We start from the raw sequence: 20,583 nt of genomic DNA, 5'->3' as shown, positions 1-20,583 counted from the left end.
ATCAGCATATAAATATAAATGGAGAACTGTTTAAAGTCACGTCAAGCAAATTCAATATCAATATCTTCCCTCACTGTTTGGCTTCATCTCAGATGAACATAAAACACTGGGAAATGATTTATAAAGTGTATTAAGTTGTATTAATAGATCTCAAAGTAGTAATTTCACACTAAAATCCATGTAATGTGTGACTAATTACAGTGTGGGAGTAGACAAAGGCTGCCATGTATGTTCTTACAAATGACAAAAAGGCATTTTTATTTTATTTTTTAAAAAATCATAAAGGACAAACCCACACAAAAAAACATTCCAAGTGCAATTTAAAGCCACAGTTTGAAGTTGTTGTTTTTTTTTCTTCTTCTGACTTTGGTGCCCCCTTTGGTATCAAAATAGCATAAACAGCAACTGATAAACACCTCATAGATTATCTCTTGTTAAAAAGTGGTGTCCTGTTCACAAAGATCCACTATACACTCTGCAAATTACACATTTTATTGTTTGGTCAAGTTAATTTTTAAATTCCCATTATTAAGTTAAATGTAATAATTTACATTGTAGCACAGCAGCATACTGACTTTCAGTTGAAAATATTCCACCTTTCTATAGCAGTAAATGTTGGGGTTTAAAAGTAGAAGGGCTTATTATTAACACTTTTTCTACGTCAACGAAGTCCATGAAACATTTTGAAGGATATATAACAACATCTAAAGTTGGATTCTAGACAAATTAAAAGTGCAAATTGTTCATTCTACTCTATGTGACAGAGGGACGGTATTTCTTGAGGGGGAGTGAATGTAGAATGGACATCAGGTGCCTGTCATCAACACAGGAGTCTCATTTTTAATATACCTCCTTGTTTCAATGTTGCTCCACTTTCACTCCAACTATTGTCCAAAGAACTCCAGCTGTGCCTATTCAGATAGGCACAGACTAATTCTTGGCTGAAATGGTATGAAAAGCTCCTCTGTGATCACAGGTAGGTACTGGGGTCGTCGGTGACAGCCAGGTGGAAGTACTCTGGCGGGCTGTCCCTCTGCAGACTGCTGTTGGGTCGGATTTTGGTCGACAACGTCTTCCTCTTTCTGAAGCTGTCGCTACCATTTCCACGCTTCTCTAGACTGGACACGATCATCTCAGCCAGGTCTTGCTGGAGCCGCTGGAAATTCTCCCTGAGATAGTGGCACAGGGATTATTTTGGATTAAGGTAGGCAATATTCAAATGAGCTCATATATTTTATTAATATCATTATTAAGATAGCCTACTGATCATGCATCAAAAAATGTGACTTCTTTTTAAGTGTTTGGATCTAGACCGGACCGTTTTACTCACGCTGTTGGTGGTGTTGGCAGGTTGTATTTTCCCCCAGTCACCCCTGTTAACCAGTATGTCATCTCTTTGCCTTTACCCTGTGGTTGAGGCACAGATGGACACACACACAGACACACATACACACACATAGGTAAGGTAGTAACTACTATCTGTAAATCTGATGTTAATACCTAGATGAATAAGCACATAAAAGCCAAAGCAAACCCAGCTCACCTTCAGGTACGTCTCTCCTCTCTTTTCATACTCAAACTTACAGTCTGTCCTCTGCAGGATGTTGATGGTGGACTGACTGACATGAATTCTCAGAGCTGGAGAGACAACATGAGAAAGAATCAGAGGCAAACCAAGCTGGACCTAAAGTTCCGATATTATGACCGTGGTAAAAATCTCTCTTTGTGTGTGTGTGTGTGTGTGTGTGTGTGTGTGTTGTGCAGTCTCTTACGCAGGCCCGTGGACTCCATGCGTGAGGTGGTGTTGACTGTATCTCCAAAAAGACAGTAGCGAGGCATCTTATTCCCCACCACTCCTGCTGCACACGGTCCTACTCGCAAATACACACAAATATAGAAGTCTTAGAGTCTAAATCTTTTTTCCATATTCTGCACAAAACATGTATAATCATTTTTTATCATAGATGGTAATGTTAACAGACATGTTTGAGGTTGTCTGATTTATCCTGGACTAACCATTTATACTATTCAACCACTAGATGTCACATTAGGACAAGCAAGAAGAGAAACTGAGTTATAAGCCTCCTTCTACTTTCGTCTTTACCTTTTATATTGCAATGAAGTAGTTGGCATGGTAACAGTGCATTATTACCACTGACTGATTATTTTTAACCACTCTTACAAACAGTATCTCAACACTCCCATCAGTTGCTGAGTTCTGTGCTCCTCTATATTCTCTAGATAGTAAAGAAAATGAGCCGATAAAACAGGAAAAATTAGCTAGAAAAATTATAAGAGAACATAGTGATATACTTTGGTATGTTTTTGTTAATATTTCTAAATGTCTTACTCTTTTTATATATTCATTTATACTTTTGAGTCATCTTTGTATTTGCCACCACTATTTGAAATATGGAAACACTGCACAAAGTAACAGGAAGCATAATGCATTTATATTGCCTTAAAATACAGTAATACATTTTTTTAAGGGAAGGTTAGGGACAAGATCACATTAAATAAAACAAAATCAATAGGAAAGCTGTTGATTTCTGTTACCTGAATGAACGCCAATACGGATCCACAGAGGGATGCCAGGCAGGTGCTGCAGCTCAAAGGTCCCTACAAATGCCAGGATGTCCAGCGCCATGTGGGCGATGTCCACTGCATGCCTGTCACCGTTGCGTTTGGGCAAACCTGAGGCAACCATATATGCATCCCCTATTGTTTCGACCTGAGAGATAATTCATGATACGCCTTATTAATAAAAACATCTGTGTTTTACATGACATACAACAAGACACACAGCAGAAGCATCACAAAGGTACCTTGTAGACATCATGATGATCAAGGATGCTGTCAAAGTTCTTGTAGATGTTGTTGAGCATGTCGACCACCTCCATAGGGGTGCTGTAATAGCAGAGGGTGGTGAATCCCACAATGTCGCTGAAATAGATGGTCACCTCCTCAAACAGCTCTGGCTTCACTCTGCCGGTCTCCTTAAGTGAACGCACCACCGGACTGAGGAGACACAGGAGGAGAGAAATTCTTGGTTTCAAATTACATTCAAATTGCTGTCAATTATATGTGTGCTTAGGTAATAAGACAAGTATAAGCACATGCAAATGCAATTTTGCACTGAGCAAGGTCAGGTGCTTGTGACCTCTTTATAGTGGGAGAAATGAAGATTGTTTTGAATCATAAAATACATGAGTGCATACTGTATATTGCAGTACATACTAAATATTTTTGCTTAGAGGGTGGAAAAATTCCTACAATATCCTCTTTCAAAATGCCTCCTTTAATAAAATATCATAAATACACAAGAAACAAGACAGTAAATAAAAATAGAGAGAAAATGACACAATTAAAACAGAAATACATGGGAAAAAAACCAAAGCTACAGAGAAAAATTTAAAGCATTAAATGTCTTTGTCATGGCCACTTTTTGCTATATTATTTTATTAATTTTTTTTTATGGTGAACTGGTTGGCAAATAGTTTCTGGGCCTCTGATGAATGTAAGTCTACAATTCACTATCCTTTTCCCTCTGTTTTTGGTCTCCACCTTCTCCTGAGGTGGCTATTTCGCAGCTAAATTTAGCTCCTCTATGTTCATCAGCTAGTCACTTTGTCTTTCTGTCATCTGGTGTGGGGTAGGTAGTGTGCAGTAGGTCTTTCCTGATCAAATATCTCCCTGCTGCTGCTGAATATGATGCTCATGACAGCAGAGTTTGTGGGCCAAAAAACAATGATCCAATAGAAAAAGGCTTCATAGAGTTGAGGGAAAGCACAGATTTATCTCTGTGGGTAAGCAAGTACGAGCAACCCATTTTGCATTACAGTAAGTCACAAATATTAATCATATCAGCTTTAAACATGTTTCTGCCTTCAGCAACTGTCTGCAGTCTATCAGCAGTAGCAACTAAAGTACAAACTTACCCAGGAAGTAGCATAAAGTTGAGGCGATCAGCTCTGTCCCTCTCAGCTTTGTATAAAGAGGTTCTCTCCTCCACCAGACGCTCCAGAGTCCTGGAGTACATCTGCAGGCGACGGATCAGGTTGTCCATGTACGTCTCAGTGTCTTGATTGTGCAGGTTACTGTTAGAGAGAAAAAATATTATATTACTGTCCTATCACTTTTTATAACATTAAATTACTGTAATTACTCATAATTAAAGAGAATAGAGCAACAGTATGTGAACACTCTTGTCCCCACACTTTTGTGAACTTTTGTCTTTGTTCTTGTTGTCATGGTTTAGGCTAGAACTCATAGTTCCAATTTGTGGAAAAATGCATGCTACAGTATACAGTGATATTTTATTCAAGCTTCAAATGACACATTTTAGACTAGAATTTTAGATTGTGGTAACAGTTAGTGAAGGTCCTGTCCTTGTTTAACATGACATCCTATATAGCCATATAGAGTATTATGTGATTATTTGAAAGTCACTCTAAATGAACATGTGGTGATGACGTACCTGAAAATCTTACCCAGACTTAACTCTATTCTCTTAAAATCTGGCCTTCTTTCTGGATCTTCATCCCAGCAGTTCTTTATCAGCGTGTACAACTGTATGCAAACACACAAACACATTCCCATATTTATTTAACTCTTCAAGACTTTACTTATAAGCCTTAAAGCTCTGTGTTTGATGTATGTTTTTACCTCTATTTCTCTCTCTGATGCCCTTTCAAAGTTGAGGTCAGGTCTGAAGATGGCCCCCTGACTGGGAAACTGCACCCTGTAGAGCTTTTCTGAACATTGAGATAAATGATGTGAACAGGACATAGCTGAGGATGATCCATCTAAAATATCTTGTACTGAAGTGAATGATTTTTGTCTTAATACATCCATGTACACACAAAAACAATCCAGCTTTCTAAAGGAATTAATTATTCATACAAAAAGCCCCCCCACACACACACACACACACAATTGATCAAATAGATAAAAGCATACTGGTGTGCCAAATAATCCAGACCTACCACTGGGGTCAGAGCAGCACTGTGTATAGAACGGGGCCTGCCTCATAATGATCTCATGGGCGATGATGGCATAGCTGTAGACATCGCCTTTTTGAGACACTCCACCTACACGGAGATGCTCCGGGGCGGTCCACAAGTCTGAGGATGAGGATGAAGTTGAGGATAAGATGAGAGGACAGAAGCCTGTGCCACTGATATTGTAAGATCAATAATCAACCTCACTGATTATGAAAAACTCACCTCTGCCTGGTCTCAGGATGGTGTGGCAGCCAAAGTCAGTGATCTTGACCACCATGCGGTTGTCGACCACACAGTTGGTGGATTTGAGGCGACCGTGAACCGCAATGTTACTGGAGTGGAGATAAGACATGCCCTGTAGAGGATATAAAGCAGGAGAACTGTAGTGAACAGGTTGGTGCATTAGGAAAATCCTGCTACATTAATATATATAAATAAATGACACAGGCACAGTTAAAAATAAATAATAGAAATAAAGGCATTACTGTGACAGAGTAGTAACTTGGTTGCTCACTTTGGTCTTCCACAAAATGTAGCTTAATGAATTAATGAGAATAAAGTGCACTAAAAATACATACAATATATAAAAAATACCTTTGCTATGTCATACATGACTGATATCTTAAACTCCATGTCCATGAAGGTTTCTTCTGGGTAGGAGATCCAGTCATTCAAGATGTACTGAAAAACAAAACACAAATTGAAAAGTTTATATACTGTTAAATGTAACTTGTTGTTTCAATTTACAAAGATAATTAAAGGCTGCCATAATATTTTAGACTAAGTCAATCAATACAAAAAGCTCTTTTAACCCCATTAAAAGTTATTCTGACTAAATATTGCAGATTGCCTTCATTTAGTGGATTTTGTATTTTCCTCAATTTAAGTTAATTGCTGCTATCTTTGTAGAGTCAGGGTAAAGAAACACGCAACACACAGCAACCTCAGTGACAGGGAGTGAAATCAATACTTTCACCATGGTAAGCGTATTTTTATCATTATGAAAAGAAACAACCGTGATTTATTTTGATATGTATTAAAGTCACACAGCAAGTTTCCATCATGTGTGTTTCCTTCACACTACAAAAAATAGAATTTTAACAAAAAGTGCATGCTGGGAAACCTGTGGACATTCTGATCATGTTCATAAATTTAATTTAATGAGTTAAGTGAGCTTGCAGCAGTTCATTCATTCAACTCATCATTTCATGTCGAAAGGTTTCAAGTCAGAAGAACTCATCAATATGAGTTTTTTTTTAAAAATCAAAAAATTTAAGGTTGAATTAAATTGAAATTATAAAACGTTAATGGCAAAATATTAGTGGATTACATTAAATTCCCTTGTGCTATTTTACAGAGTACTGCTTACATGCTAGATGTGTGTATCAGTGGGTGTGTGACTTGGCCTACTTTCGGGGACACATTTCAGACTTCGAACCAGTAAACTGGTGATGGGCGTGTGTGTGTGTGTGTGTGTGTGTGTGTGTGTGTGTGTGTGTGTGTGTGTGTGTGTGTGTGTGTGTGTGTGTGTGTGTGTGTGTGTGTGTGTGTGTGTGTGTGTGTGTTCTATGTAACTATGTGACCACAACTTGTGCAGGGAAAGCAAAAGGACGGTGGGACTGTGTGAGCGATGGTCTGCTCTTACCCTGAGAGAGCCCCTCTGACACAGCTCAAACACGCCAAACACACCATACTCAAACTTCACTGTGCCGTAGAACTTGGTCAAGTTGTAGTAATCGATGCGCATCAGCTGAAACATGAAGACACGGAGGAGAGGGGGAGGTGTCGAGGAGGTTAGTCAGAAATGCTTAAAAACCGGGTTGGACATTGACAACACACTTATCCTACTATCTTAACATTTATTAGGCTACATGACATCTGACAAGTAGGTGTTTTCCTTAACCAGAGATGTTGTTGTGTTGAAAATAATGTATGATTTACATAAAAGAGAGGAAAGTGTTCAGTCATTTACTTTCTTCTCATGTTTTAAAGACAAACCACAAAATCTATTAATAACTGGCATGAAGATGAATGTCTTTGTGTGCAAACAACCTGACATCACTTAGCTTGGAGATGCATGTGTAAATTGGACAAGAAAGAAAATTGAAAGTGGAGCTGAAAGAGGGAAGAAAACAGGAGCTCCACCTATGAAAACTACCTTAAAAACTACACAGCAGACAGCAAGAACATAACACAGAAGAGTCTCACAGTGTTAAGCTCGATCCTCTGGTCCTCTGTGAAGTCTCCGTCTGTTTGCTTGAGCTCCTTCAAGATGACCGGCTGAAGAATACAAAGAAACAGGACACACTCAAACACAGAGTGAAAAGGTTCCCGACATGATCGCCTCTTTCTTTTTATTCTTTTTATGATTAAATATTGATTTTCGGAAGTTGGATTTGCTATTACCTTCTTGTCATAGCGACCTCGATGATTGAAGTATGTGCTGTCCTTCCTCTTATCTTCATCGATCTGTTAAACACACACACGATATATAATATAACTGATCTGAGTATCACAGTTTTATTATACCTACCTTCCACTAACTTCTTCTATTTCATCTACTCTCACTTTATATCATGTCATCTCTTATCTTATATCAACCTTATAAAACCTCATCTCACATCACTTGCTAAATTTCATGCTCTCGTTCCTTCTCATCTGAATTTGTGTTCTCACGTCATTTGATATCAGAACATTTTTTGTTAAATGAACTTTTTCTTTATTATTTGTGCCACTGATTTAATGCTGGACAATATATTCAGTATATTGAGATGTTACATGATATAGGGTAAAGGGCAATTGTGTTCTGTTTCTGAACCTACACAAGTGTTTGAATGCTACAGGTTGAGTTCAAGACTTGGGATATTTTTCTTGGGATGTTTATGTTCATAGTCCACATTACGAAAAGTGGATATGAGGGGCACACATGTATGAGAGTTTTGTTGTAACGTATGTATGTATGATGTAGCTGAACTGTCTGTAACTTTGGGTACTCCACTAATCTGTTATGTTTTGGTCACCTGGTTTATATTTTTCAATATATTACATCAAAAAAGTCAAAAAAGGTGATATAGCATGTCAATATTTCTGAGCCTAAGTGCCATGTATTGCACCATTTTTAGCAAAAAGCCAAAGGTTTTGAGAGAGAAGGCTCAGTATTTTTTGGTTTTGTTTGCACTTGTTTCAACATGCAATTGTCCTGCATGTGCAGTTTATGAAAATAAAAAGTAAAGTGCAATAAGAAGCTGTGGATTTTTTTTCTCTCACATTGTAATTACATGATGAAAAATCAGTGATTTAGCTCTGTTCTTGATTCACAAAGCACATTTTGTTGTGATTATACTGTAGATTTTGTGATTGACAATGTATTTTTAAACACGTAGGTTAACGGTAAAATATTGTGAAAGTAATTTTAAAAACAGTCCATGCTGTATTTTTCATTAACAGTACAAAACTGTCAACTTTAGCGACAGTAAAAAAATGAGAATTTTACAGTAACATAATGGCAACCCTGCTGCCAGTTGTTTACTGTTTTTACAGGAACATTTCTAACAGTGTAGGAAGCCTTATCTGATTCTGTGCAGTTGGCTTCTTTATCAGCTCAAGCTTGTAGATATAATCTAAGATACAGAAAAAGTTAATTGCTGTTTACCTTCAGAGAGACCTCCTTCTCATCCAGCGGGCCAATCAGGTGCGGGTCGATGTGGGACCACTTTTTCTGCATATCACGCTCTTTCCTGTTCTGCCTATTGAGATATAAAGTAAATACATACATTAGATTCTCACATCTCTCTCACATCACATCCTATTACAGTTTTCTTATGTGACCAAAATAAATTCGGAGGAAAGGCTGATGCTTTGGTGTTTCTCAGTTTTTTGATTTGTTGCTCCAGCGTCAAAATCCTTTCATCACTGACAATTTACACTCTAGTCAGAGGAAGCGGAAGTCCATCTTCTTCTTGTCTGAATGCAGTGTGCAATGCTTTGTCTAGTCAAAGTCAGCTTGATTGATGCAACATGCCTACAGCTGTGAAATGTGTCTGTGCTGTTTACCTGTAGAAGATGAGAGCAATGGCCGTCACCACGACAACGCTGAGACTCAGAACGATGACAATAATATCCTGTGTATCAAAGCCTGGAAACAGATACAGTGTCATTAAGCTTTACCTCGAATATAGACTATTACATTTCACCATCTTTGTGTGTGTGTGTGTGTGTGTGTGTGTGTGTGTGTGTGTGTGTGTGTGTGTGTGTGTGTGTGTGTGTGTGTGTGTGTGTGTGTGTGTGTGTGTGTGTGTGTGTGTGTGTGTGTGTGTGTGTGTGTGTGTGTGTACTACCATCTAAATCTTCTGGCACATCATCAGGGAGGCGATTATCTCTCCAGGGCAGAGCGGGGTTTTCATCCTTCACCGTAGATTTATTTTTCGTTGTGTCAAACTCTAACAGGGTTTCATACTGAGCAGAAACAGAGGCAAAGATTAAAAACAAATATTCACCTTTGTACTGACTCCTTAAAGCAAAGCAGAGGAAGTTCGGCTACAAAAATAAAACCAAACAAAAATGTATGGCTCAAATTGTGACTGTGGTAACAGATGAATGGACAGTAGTCTCACCTTGCCAGTTATAGTTGATGTGTACATCAAAGAGAAGTTAGCATCTCTGTCACCATACTCATCGAGCTGATAGTATCCTCCCCAACCTGCTCGCAGCAAACACACATATAAGCAAACCATACAGTACCAAGAAAGCATTTAAAATTTCTTGGAAAACACAATAACATTACATCTGTGACCTTTATGTCTTTGCAATGATTTACAGTTATAATAATGAAAAAGGCTTATGAAATGACACTGTGACTTAATTAGTAACAACATGTATGATCAATTAAAAGTCAGACAATGGTGACAAATAGCCATCACAATTTCCAAACTGATCTTTTCAAGTAGCTCTTTTTGTCTGATCAATCATCCAAAACATAGAGGTGTATAGTTTAGTGTGATGTAAGAGAAAGAAAGAACAGCAAATCCTCATAATTGAGAAGATAGAGATCAACTGCAATTTTTACTTGAAAAATGACTAAAATGATTAAATGATTAGTGCTACTGTACACAAAGCAATCAGTTACATACAGAAGATGACTTTAGGGACACCAGAGATTGTAAATGTGTTTGAGGTTGTGTTACATAATAAGCTTTGCTATTAAACTACTTCACAACGGCAGACCTGCAACCTGTCACGTTAATGGAGGCTGCCAAGGCAAATTTCAAAGGTTGGAGCGTCCATGTACGGAAGTGCAACTCTTAGCTGTCTTACCATGCAACAATAAAACTAATCATAAAACAATGGTGTAAATGTTCACAGTCATAGATAAGCTATCTAAAGCACACTCTCTGTAAACTGAGGTAAGCTTTCATAATATACTACAGTAGGGTACTATTTTCATGGAGGATAGGAAAACAATTTAAAATCTTATATATTATATTGTGTTATATATTCTGATAAAAATTACTTCATTGTAATTCTGCCTCCCAATGAGTTGCTAACCGCAAATCATTACTTATCATACATACCGTAAATGGAAGCATTTGCAAATGGGTTATAATTCAGAGGCACTTCAGGGGGTACTGTGTCACGTCGCTGACCGAGTAGCCAGTTCCTGAGCGTTTGGCCAAACAGCAGAGCCCCGTCATGATATCCAGCCACATGGTCATTAATCTGCCCATTAGATTGAAAGACAGAGAGGAAGAGATCAAGAGTTACACAAGAGATGTTTCCCTACACAGTCTTGTTGGGTGTTTAGGTTGCAGCTCACCGTGCCGTTGTATGATGAGCTTAATCCAGTGCTATAGTTGCTCTGTGGAAGTGTGACCACCAGGACATCCTGCATATCCTTATTGGATGTTTTTTTGACATAATAATCAGGGCTGGTGGAAGGAAAACAGTGTCATTTTGGACAGCATTATTTCTACACATTCATTTGGTTTCTCCATTGACTGAAATTTCATGGTAATCAGTGTATAGACAAAATGGCAAAAATTAGGGCCAGTCTTACTTGTTGATATCGAGGAGAATGAACATGATTTCCTTGTCAATGTTGGTCGCATTCCTCTTGATGGAAACAATGTCATCGACTCTCCCACATAGGATGATAACTGAGATAAATAAATTAGTTTCACTCAACCTGAAGGTAAAATATTTCAACCTTACTGTAGGCATCATTTAACACAAGTTTGGTACGGATCCACTTTCAGAACCACAGCATGTATTGTATATTAAAATCACCCAAAGTGTTTTCGTCTATATTTCACAACAAAAAGTGGTCAGATGATGATGATGATGTTCTACCAGAGTAAAAATGACCAGACTAACACTAGAGTTGCATTTGAAAGTTACATTTCTTATTGCACTAAACACAAAGTAAAGTTTAGGCTGAAATATTAAGGGATCACATGAAGCTCACAAACATACTGATATTTTGCCACGTCACTAACACCTGTTGTGATTCTGTTCCAATTAGACATTAGTTTATATCTAGTGGAGATATTAGATTATTTTTTTCAGGTCAACATAGACATTTGGTTGGTCAACAGCTGAGGATGAAGCGCTATGAACATTGTATCTCACAAAGAAATACCCACTGTTGCTGTGTCTTGTTTTAGCAGGCTTGAGGGTTTGGAATAGCTCTTCCTCCCCACGCAGCATCTCTCTGTCTGTCCCTGAGGCAAACCTGGCAGAGGGGGCTTCCAGTGCATTGATATACCTGTGGCGTAAGCAAGGAGATCAAACAAGAACGGAAGCACGCATTGGACATTTCATTTCTGCTTCACAGGTCACCTGCAGTTTGTGTTGTCTCACCAGAAACAGTCTTCAGATGCAGTTACACTGAAGTTCTTGTAGACATAGACCTGATTCCATTTATCCTTAAAAGGCAGTTTTTCCTTCATAAAGTTCAGGAGAAGGTCTGTGATCTTGCGTGCCGGAGGCAGTATTCGCGTCAATTTGGGCTTGTAGTCACAAGAGAGACCAAAGCTCCCGGCAGAGATGATGGGAATGCTCAGGCTCAGGCCAATATAATCACTGAGGCAGATAACAAGGAGTGACAAATCAAAGATCAGTAAGCTATGAAGTGGTAATTGATTAAAGAGAGTTGGAGTCATACTCACTCTACTAACTGGAAGGTGGCATAAGTGCAGGAAGGCCCCAGCATGACACATCCAACTTTATTTTCACGCTGCAGAAAGATGCAAATATTCTGTCATCATAGCCATTGACAAGGTCCAGGTAATATACTCATTTAAAAAAAATTTGTAATAAAGATGTTATTCCAGTGCATTAAGGCAGTTATTTCATGATTAAGTAATACAATTTAAACTAATACTGTCTATTTTTGCTCTGGCTCGCAATCTCCTACATTTCCCAGAATCCATTTCATCAATCCCTGCTGTGGTGGGGAAGTACGAGCATTAGCAGAATGACTGTCATATCAAGCCTAACGAGTGCATCTACTGGGAGGTCAATATACATTATTCTGTAACTGCACTGCATTGTGGTCCACTGATTGATATATTTGCATCTCAGCTTTCTACTACCATGATGGGAACCCCTGCAGAAGTGGTATTTTTGGTGCAAAATGGTGACTCTACTGAGTAGCAGTTGACTGTGAAGCACTGACAGCAAAACCTGACAGCAATATTGATTTTTTAGATCATTTACATATGACTCATTTATAATTTTACATTAAAGTTTGCTATGATAACCATTCTGTCATGGATGAGTAGACATGTACTTGTGATTTCATAGACTGATCAACTACAAAAAAGGGAACTTCTTTATGACATCATTTGACCATACTTACATGCAACATCTTGAGTATTGCCACTCCCTCACAGGTGCTGCTCGCGCAGCCCTGCCGGTTGTACACAGTGGTGTTGAACCCAGTGTAGGTAGCCCTCAGAGTGAAGTTTAAACCTTGAGTCATAGAAAGAAGATAAGTGTTATTAATATAAAAATGAACTCATTAATCTGTTTGAATGGTTAATATTAGATTAGACTGACTTGAACACCCACCAGTAGAATTTTTGCTTTTGATTTCACCCACAAAAAAGGAAAAATATTACTTTTACAGTGGCAGCAAGATAAGAACAGCATGTTTACTTAACATGGTATATCTTTTTAGCTAGTGAGCCAGCCACCAGTATATCTAAGAATCTTTCATTCGGTTTGTTCAGAGGTGAGAAGGTCAGGACCTCTGAGATGGTCATTAATGGTCAGATAACAGCTCCAACAAGTCTCATTTTCTATTTCTACAAGTTCTTAATACAAAAGATACATTGTGTGAATAAGACAAAAAGACTGAAGTTTTTAAAGTGTATTAACCACTGCATGTACTGTAATCAGAGGTTTTCTCTATGTCCTGCAAATCTCAATACTTTGTTGGTACCAACAACAATGTGTCCATAGTGCTGAGTATTGAAACTTGTCAAGTACCAAAATTAGCATTGAATGTCTCGTCAAACATTCAATGCCAGTCCCAATAATTTATACATCAAAGAGTTCCTGAATTTAGGATTTTTTCAGGAAGTGTGCATTGGTAAAGATCACTCCATGTCAACACTACTCAGCCCTGTGTCCCTGCCTGCCCTCCACATTTAGAATATGCTGGAATTGGAATTGCTCCTGGCACACTGTCTTTAAATGAAGACAACACTTTGACAAATAAATTGTTGCACTGAATTTGAAAGTGTATTGATAAATTATGTTTACAAATCCATTTTAAAATTCTATTTTACTTATCTAAATTTTATATAAGTTACATTTTAATGTATTATCATCCTCAACATTTTCTTCAATTTGTACAACAGCTGTTGTTAAACATTTTCTTTCTCAACAATATGAGAAACTACATTCATTACCAGGCTTCTTAACTTTAGGGGCTGCTATTGACTTCCTCCTATAATACACCTCTGTTGATTTACAACACATCTGTTGATACCTTACTTGAATAAAAGGAACCATATCACTTACCTCATAAATTTAGATCATGTTTTTAAAACATTCATATTGGAAGCTATAAAGCATTTTATGCACATTGTATCAAATGATCATCATCCATTCAGCCTTATTTAGGAGCTATCAGTCTATACCATTATTAATGTTCTCCTGGTTGTCCTCTTTGATTGCTTCTTCTACCGCCCATTTCACTTCTGTAAGTGTGTCTTCCAGCAGCACAACATTCATGTTGTATTCCTTTTTGGAGTTCAGACAGTCTTCCAGCACCTTGTTACCAGCCACCGCCATGATCAACATTCCCAGGTAAAGTACAATATGTGAGCGGTACATCTTGAGATGTTCCTTTTTCTCTCAAAAAAACTGTATCTTGTCCAAAGTTTCTACATGTCAAAAATATATAGCTCTATTCCAGATAAGCAGAAAGTTGAATTTGGGTTTTACGTTCGTGGTCCTGAGCAGATTATCTCCATCGATGACATAAATCCAAAAACAAAAGTGAACAGGGCTCCACAATGACTCGGCAGAAATCACTGGTTTTGTCTCGTAATTTCCTCTCCAGCAACCAGATTAGCAAAAATATCAATCAACAGGCTTTTGTCTGGGAGCTTGACCAAAACCAAAAGAAAATGTGGCTTAAAGACAAGTATAGTCGTCCTCACACCTGTTGTTCCTCTATTGAAAGCCTGAGATCAATAATCCGTCCACCTGTCCTTCATGTGTTAATGAACAACTGTTAGGTGACAGTCATGCACCAGTCAGAGGGAAGGCAAAGCAGGAAAGACTCCCACACTCCATCTGGACTAAGTCCTCACATAAAAACTTCCTAAGATCATAATTCATCCTGTTTGTAAACACATGGTTTAGGCTGGCCTTCACATGACATCATCAAGATTATTCACAAAAGTCAATTTCTGCAATGTCCAGTTTGTAACTTGTAACCTGTAAATGTTTTAAATACCAGTAACTTTGCTGGCAGTTTATCTGACAAAAACTGATTAAATCTAGTCCTGACTTGCAAGAATAAAGTTAGACAGTGAAACTAGTCCCTTTTTCGGCAATATGTGTGTTTAATTCACCCAATCTGCTTTATTCTGAAGACTCTTATTGAAAGCAGAGGCGGGGGAGCGCTCGCATGGTGAGAGGGGCAAAGGTCACGGGAGGCAATAAAAGTGAAGGCTTATGTGGAGCTGATAAACATTGTCTGCTATAAAAGCAAGGTGGATTAAGTCTATAAAAGTCTTGGCTGCTCGTAAACCAGCGTCACCTCATTTTCAGAATTCTTTTAATACGAAGGTGTATCAAATCAAAGATGTACACAGCAAACAGAGCCTGTTATTCTTATGTGTTGTCTTATTTGTTTGTGTGTAAGAGGACCACTAAAGCTACAGTTTCGTGTATCAAAGTGTTTCTGAGGTGTTTCAAATTTCACCTGCTTGTGAAAATACCCAAAAATGAAGATTTTGTACATTACAGGAAAAAGCTTTAATTGGTATGTCTATTATTATAGTGTGTTAACACCATGTTAATCCGAGCAGAATTAAGTCAATTAATCAAAGATATTATAATCTGACTTTTACAGTATTAACAATATTTTTATGATCTGGTGTTTGATTATCGGTCCATCCTCTTATTGCCAGTCCTAAATCTTCCTTTTCTATCACTCTGTGGTTGAATTGACTTTCTCACACTTCTCTATGCTCTTTGCTTCTCTGCTTATGAGCGGAGTAAAAAAAAGAAAGTAATACAGATACAAGTTTATATGTAAAATATGTCAGACGAGGTATAGCTTTTTGTGTTAAAAACATTTCCCGCCTCTTCGGCGATGACCGATTTATTGTGTTCTGTTTGGTTTCCCTTAACAAACTCACCATTTACACAAAAACGCACATCTTTGTGATTCTGACACACAAAACAAACAACATTATTTGGACCCATGCTGAACATTTCCAACTGAAGCGTCCACCTTTCCAGTACATCATCTCTCATCTTCCTATCCGGCAGCCACCTTACAGGGTTATAAACATCTTAAGCAAACACACACATATGACGTTGTAATAGCACGGTTGGCTTGGGGCACAAAACCATTTAGTCCCATTACAATTTCAAGTGAAGAGGCTTTTCCGTCTCAACACACCTTGGCACATTATCGGCGATGTGTTAAAAGGAACAAGACTCTTGGTTTTATTGTCTCACAGTGGCTGTTTAATAGCAACTGAATGCTGTTAACTGTGGCTGTTATTGTTAGTCTGAGAAAATGACTCCAACGCGGCACTTTCCCCTCCGCATGTAAGTAGATAAGAGGGATGTTTTAATGGAGGCCTTCCATCAGCTCAAACAGGTGGATGAGCATGTAGGCCACACAAACACACACACACACACACACACACACACACACACACACACACACACACACATACACACACAGTGGAAGAGTGCTGAGGTGAGAAGAACATATTGTAACACAACCTGAAATAAGGATCCCATACAAAAAAAGTCAAACCTTCAGCAAAATTTGTAGTATAGAATAACTTTATGAATAGACCAGCACATTTTGGCTTGCAGCATTCATCAGGGTCATCAGGATGGGTTATGAAGTTGTTTCTATACTACTACTAAGTTTTGCTGAAGCTTTGACTTTTTTGAACTTGTTTCCCTTCTCCATGCACCTTGGAAGTAGGTGAAACTGTGCCAGAAACCTCTACCCTGCTTCTACATAATTATTCCTTACAAAACATCCTGTCTTTGTTATGCATCTTACGTCCCATCACCTCCTCGACCGCATTACAAATTCAGACAATGATTTAAAAGATCGGCAAGTTTCCACAGATACTAAAGATGCCAGGCTGAGAAAAGTATACAAAATGATGCAAACAGTGTGACATGTGGAATTTATTATTTGTTGTCACAGTGCTGCCATAAAACAATGCCCTTTTGTATTTGGGTCTCTATGTGATATAACTGGAACAAACAGAAAGGACATTGTTTTATTGGCAAACAGAAAAAAAACAATCATCTTCCATTTATTCTGACGCCTTAACATTTTCATATTCGATTCGTACAAATACTGTGAATATTTGAGGCTTCCATTCACCATCATTGAAAACATGTTTGTTATTTGAACTACGTATTATTCTGTCTGAAAATAGTCCCCACCAAGCTCACTTTTTAAATCTGTCTTAGAGACATTTGCTAAAAACTACCCAGCTGTTTTTTTTGTTTTTTTTTAATGAAAGTACACATTTAAAAGTTTTCAAGAAGATTTACATCTCTAGAAAATCAATGGGCTTGGGTCTGAGTGCCACAGACAGAGTAGGGACGACAGCACTGAGAAACTAACTCATTGTTGATTTTGGACTTTAAATGGGATTTCTTTAACAATAACAGAGAAACAGACAAATACCAGCCTTATCCTTTAAATAAAGGTTAAAGCTCTAAGACCCCGTCTGCTGGGACCGAAGAAAACATGGGGATTGAGGTCAGTGTAGATAAGAAGAAAGGCTAATGATTAATATGTTTATGATTAAGCTGTAATTGTCCTCTGGTACCTCCTTCCTCCTACAATTTGAGCATATCAAACGGCATCTTACTAATAAATCAGGAACATAAATTACTGACTGACCTTGTTGACATCAAATTGTTTGACTTTGACCACATTAAAGACCAAAGCTCAAACATAACTATCAAAACACACCCACACCTATATATTCAAGTACCCTACATATGTCAAAATATGACCAAAAGGGGTCATACGACATTGTGTTCTAACTTTATCGCTTATTTTAAACCTTAAGTCCATGCAGTGGTGTTTTATGATTGCAGAGAAGATAAAACATACAAGCCTTCTTGTTGCAAAACTGCCCCCGTCATTCCTACAAACTGTTTCATATGTTATTATCTAACAAAGCTATCTGGTGCTCTCAAGTTTTCTGGCTTTTGATGTCTTACAAAAAGCAGTGTATAGTCGGGTCATATTCCAGATGTCTATGAGTTGTTAACAGCATTTTTCCCTCTAAACTTCTCACAAGGTATTATTTCAATAAATGTTTAAATGACCAAAAACTGCAAACAGATTTGTGTATCATAACTGTTTTTTCTTCTTTCCTCTCCCATTAATCATTTCATGACCCTTCAGATTCATCTGCTGACCATTTGGAGGGGCCCGACCCCTAAGTTGGGAACCACTGGACTGCTTCTTCCACTAATGGAACATGTAAGATAAACATGTGTTGTTTTGCAGGCTGGAGGCTGTTTGCTGTAGGAGAGTCAGCTGATAATCACCTAAATCCACACAGTGTGAACGACGCTGGACTTCATGTGTATTTGTAAAGAGATGGTGAGAAATGCAGTGACAGTATTTAACAGTTCTGCTCTGAAACAAGAGACTTATAATTTCACCTTGTCTTATATATATGTAGTATCTGCTTTGTTTTGAACAAGCACAGTGGCGCTCCTGTGTGGTGCTATCTCTCTCAAATTCTGCCCTCTTGTGGATATTCTGGCTCAGTGGAGACAACATGCTGCAAAGAAGACATTCTTTTCCTAAAAGATAATATTCTATTTAACACATTTTCATACAGATCACCTCATTATTAAACTATCCAGGTTCAAAGTCATTGAGAAAATAGCTTTAGATTTTTTAGCATAAACCTTTTCTCTTTGGTCATGTTGAAGTGGGACTACTGTATAGAGTTTCCAATTATACTAATACAATAACATGGTATTGACTTGATTAATTCATGTAAGACACTTGTGTCTATACAGATTCATTAAGCACTGTACTGTAGCTCTGCACTGCAACGTGTCACTGCTGCCTGGTTTACCACTGATAGCTGTGAATGTAAGGGACTGAAATGCACCCAGTGAAGTATAGTGCATGCAAAAAGTATTTATAACAGCTAGGTGTGTTTTATGGGCTCAGAATCTTTACTACACAGTGCAATCTAATGTAATGTGATCTAGATTGATCTAATCCAACCTAATCTAATTTAATTTGAATTCAATATAGTCTACTGCTATTTAATGTTTAGTATTTTGAAGAAATCTCTAATCGCATTATCAACGTTTTGATTATGTAATGTAATGCTATATAATCAAATCTAAAATAATTGAATAACAATAATTCATTTTAGATCATCTACTCTAATCTAATTAAATATAATGTAATACAAAGTAACCTAACCTAATCTAACCTGACCTAATCTAACCTAAACTGACCTAATCTAACCTAATCTAGCCTAAAGTAATCTAATCTAATATAATCCAATGTAAACTAATCTAATCTAATCTAATCCAACCTAACATCATCTAATCTAATATAATTTAATCTAATCCAACCTAACATCGTCTAATTTAATATAATCTAATCCAACCTAACATCATCTAATCTAATCTAATCCAATCTAACATCATCTAAACTAATCTAATCTAATCTAATCCAACCTAACATCATCTAAACTAATCTAATCTAATCTAATCCAATCTAAAATCATCTAAACTAATCTAATCTAATCTAATCTAATCTAATCTAATCCAACCTAACATCATCTAATCTAATCTAAATCTAATTTTATCTAACCTAACCTAACCTAACCTAACCCTATTTAAATCTAATGCATTATGTTATAATATAATATAATATAATATAATATAATATAATATAATATAATATAATATAATATAATATAATATAATATAATATAATATAATATAATATAATATAATATAATATAATATAATATAATATATCTTTTGCATTCATTATATATGTATACATGACATGTATATATACATATATTATATATATATATGTATACATGAAATATACATATATATATATATATATGTATACATGAAATACACGAAATATATATATATACAAGAAATAAAGACATTCCTGTTGACGCACTCTTCAACAGCAGTGAGAGCACCTCTGGTTGCCTTCCTTAATTTAGTTTCATCAGTGTCCCTTCTGGCACAGACTTTATGGTAACCTACTAAAGATGGAGATAATTAAGTCTCCACTGGATACAAGACTGTAAAGTTTTAGAGAGCGCCAAACAATACAAAAGTCTGCAGAAGCACATGGATTGCTGTGATTGCTGTTATTTGGGTCTGTAATTGAGTAATCAAATGTAATTTCAAGGCAATTTTTTGCAAATTTCTAACTTAATGTTGCACAAATCTGTGTGTACCATTACACAATATACTCTTTTGTATTGTATTTTCTATTTATTTGCTCTCATGCATGTTTTAATATGTATTAATATGGTGTCCCCTGCTATAATAATGCTCCTTCTCATTGATAAATACGGTATTACTATTCTACTAAACAGTGTCTGTGCTTCATCCATCACTTCCACTCGTTCTCACATGTAGGTAAAAGGTTAACTCTTCACTGGAACGTACAGCGAACTGCCCCGCCCACTTATCGACGTCACTCCTCATGTGATTGGCTGCCGTGTGAATGACAGCGTTGCAAAAGAAACCCGACACGTCCAGCATGCGGTGTTTGTTGAGGTGTTGAACTAAAGCCGAGCCGAGCTGAGCAAGCAGGACTGTGCTCCAAAAGTAG

At 37.3% G+C, this 20,583-nt stretch overlaps 1 protein-coding gene across 1 annotated transcript; it reads right to left on the bottom strand.

Moving 5' to 3' along the window:
- Positions 1-266: 266 nt before the first annotated feature.
- On the bottom strand, positions 267-14,650 carry gucy2ca (guanylate cyclase 2Ca). Its single transcript, XM_062438597.1, has 27 exons — positions 14,147-14,650; positions 12,859-12,971; positions 12,167-12,234; positions 11,859-12,080; positions 11,642-11,763; positions 11,056-11,155; positions 10,816-10,927; positions 10,574-10,718; positions 9,617-9,702; positions 9,341-9,458; positions 9,057-9,138; positions 8,656-8,749; positions 7,410-7,472; positions 7,212-7,283; positions 6,649-6,753; positions 5,598-5,684; positions 5,226-5,358; positions 4,986-5,123; positions 4,666-4,754; positions 4,478-4,569; positions 3,939-4,097; positions 2,826-3,018; positions 2,557-2,731; positions 1,773-1,871; positions 1,544-1,638; positions 1,331-1,407; positions 267-1,169 (listed from the first exon to the last, which is right to left on the bottom strand). Exons 1-27 carry the CDS (start codon positions 14,340-14,342, stop codon positions 971-973), a joined length of 3,234 nt encoding a protein of 1,077 aa, XP_062294581.1. The 5' UTR covers positions 14,343-14,650; the 3' UTR covers positions 267-970.
- Between the last annotated feature and the right edge of the window lie 5,933 nt (positions 14,651-20,583).

This window comes from Scomber scombrus, chromosome 18 (genome assembly GCF_963691925.1).
Source record: "Scomber scombrus chromosome 18, fScoSco1.1, whole genome shotgun sequence".
Classification (NCBI taxonomy): domain Eukaryota; kingdom Metazoa; phylum Chordata; class Actinopteri; order Scombriformes; family Scombridae; genus Scomber; species Scomber scombrus.
The sequence above is the reverse complement of the archived record's forward strand: the minus strand, read 5'-3'. Positions and strand labels throughout refer to the sequence as shown.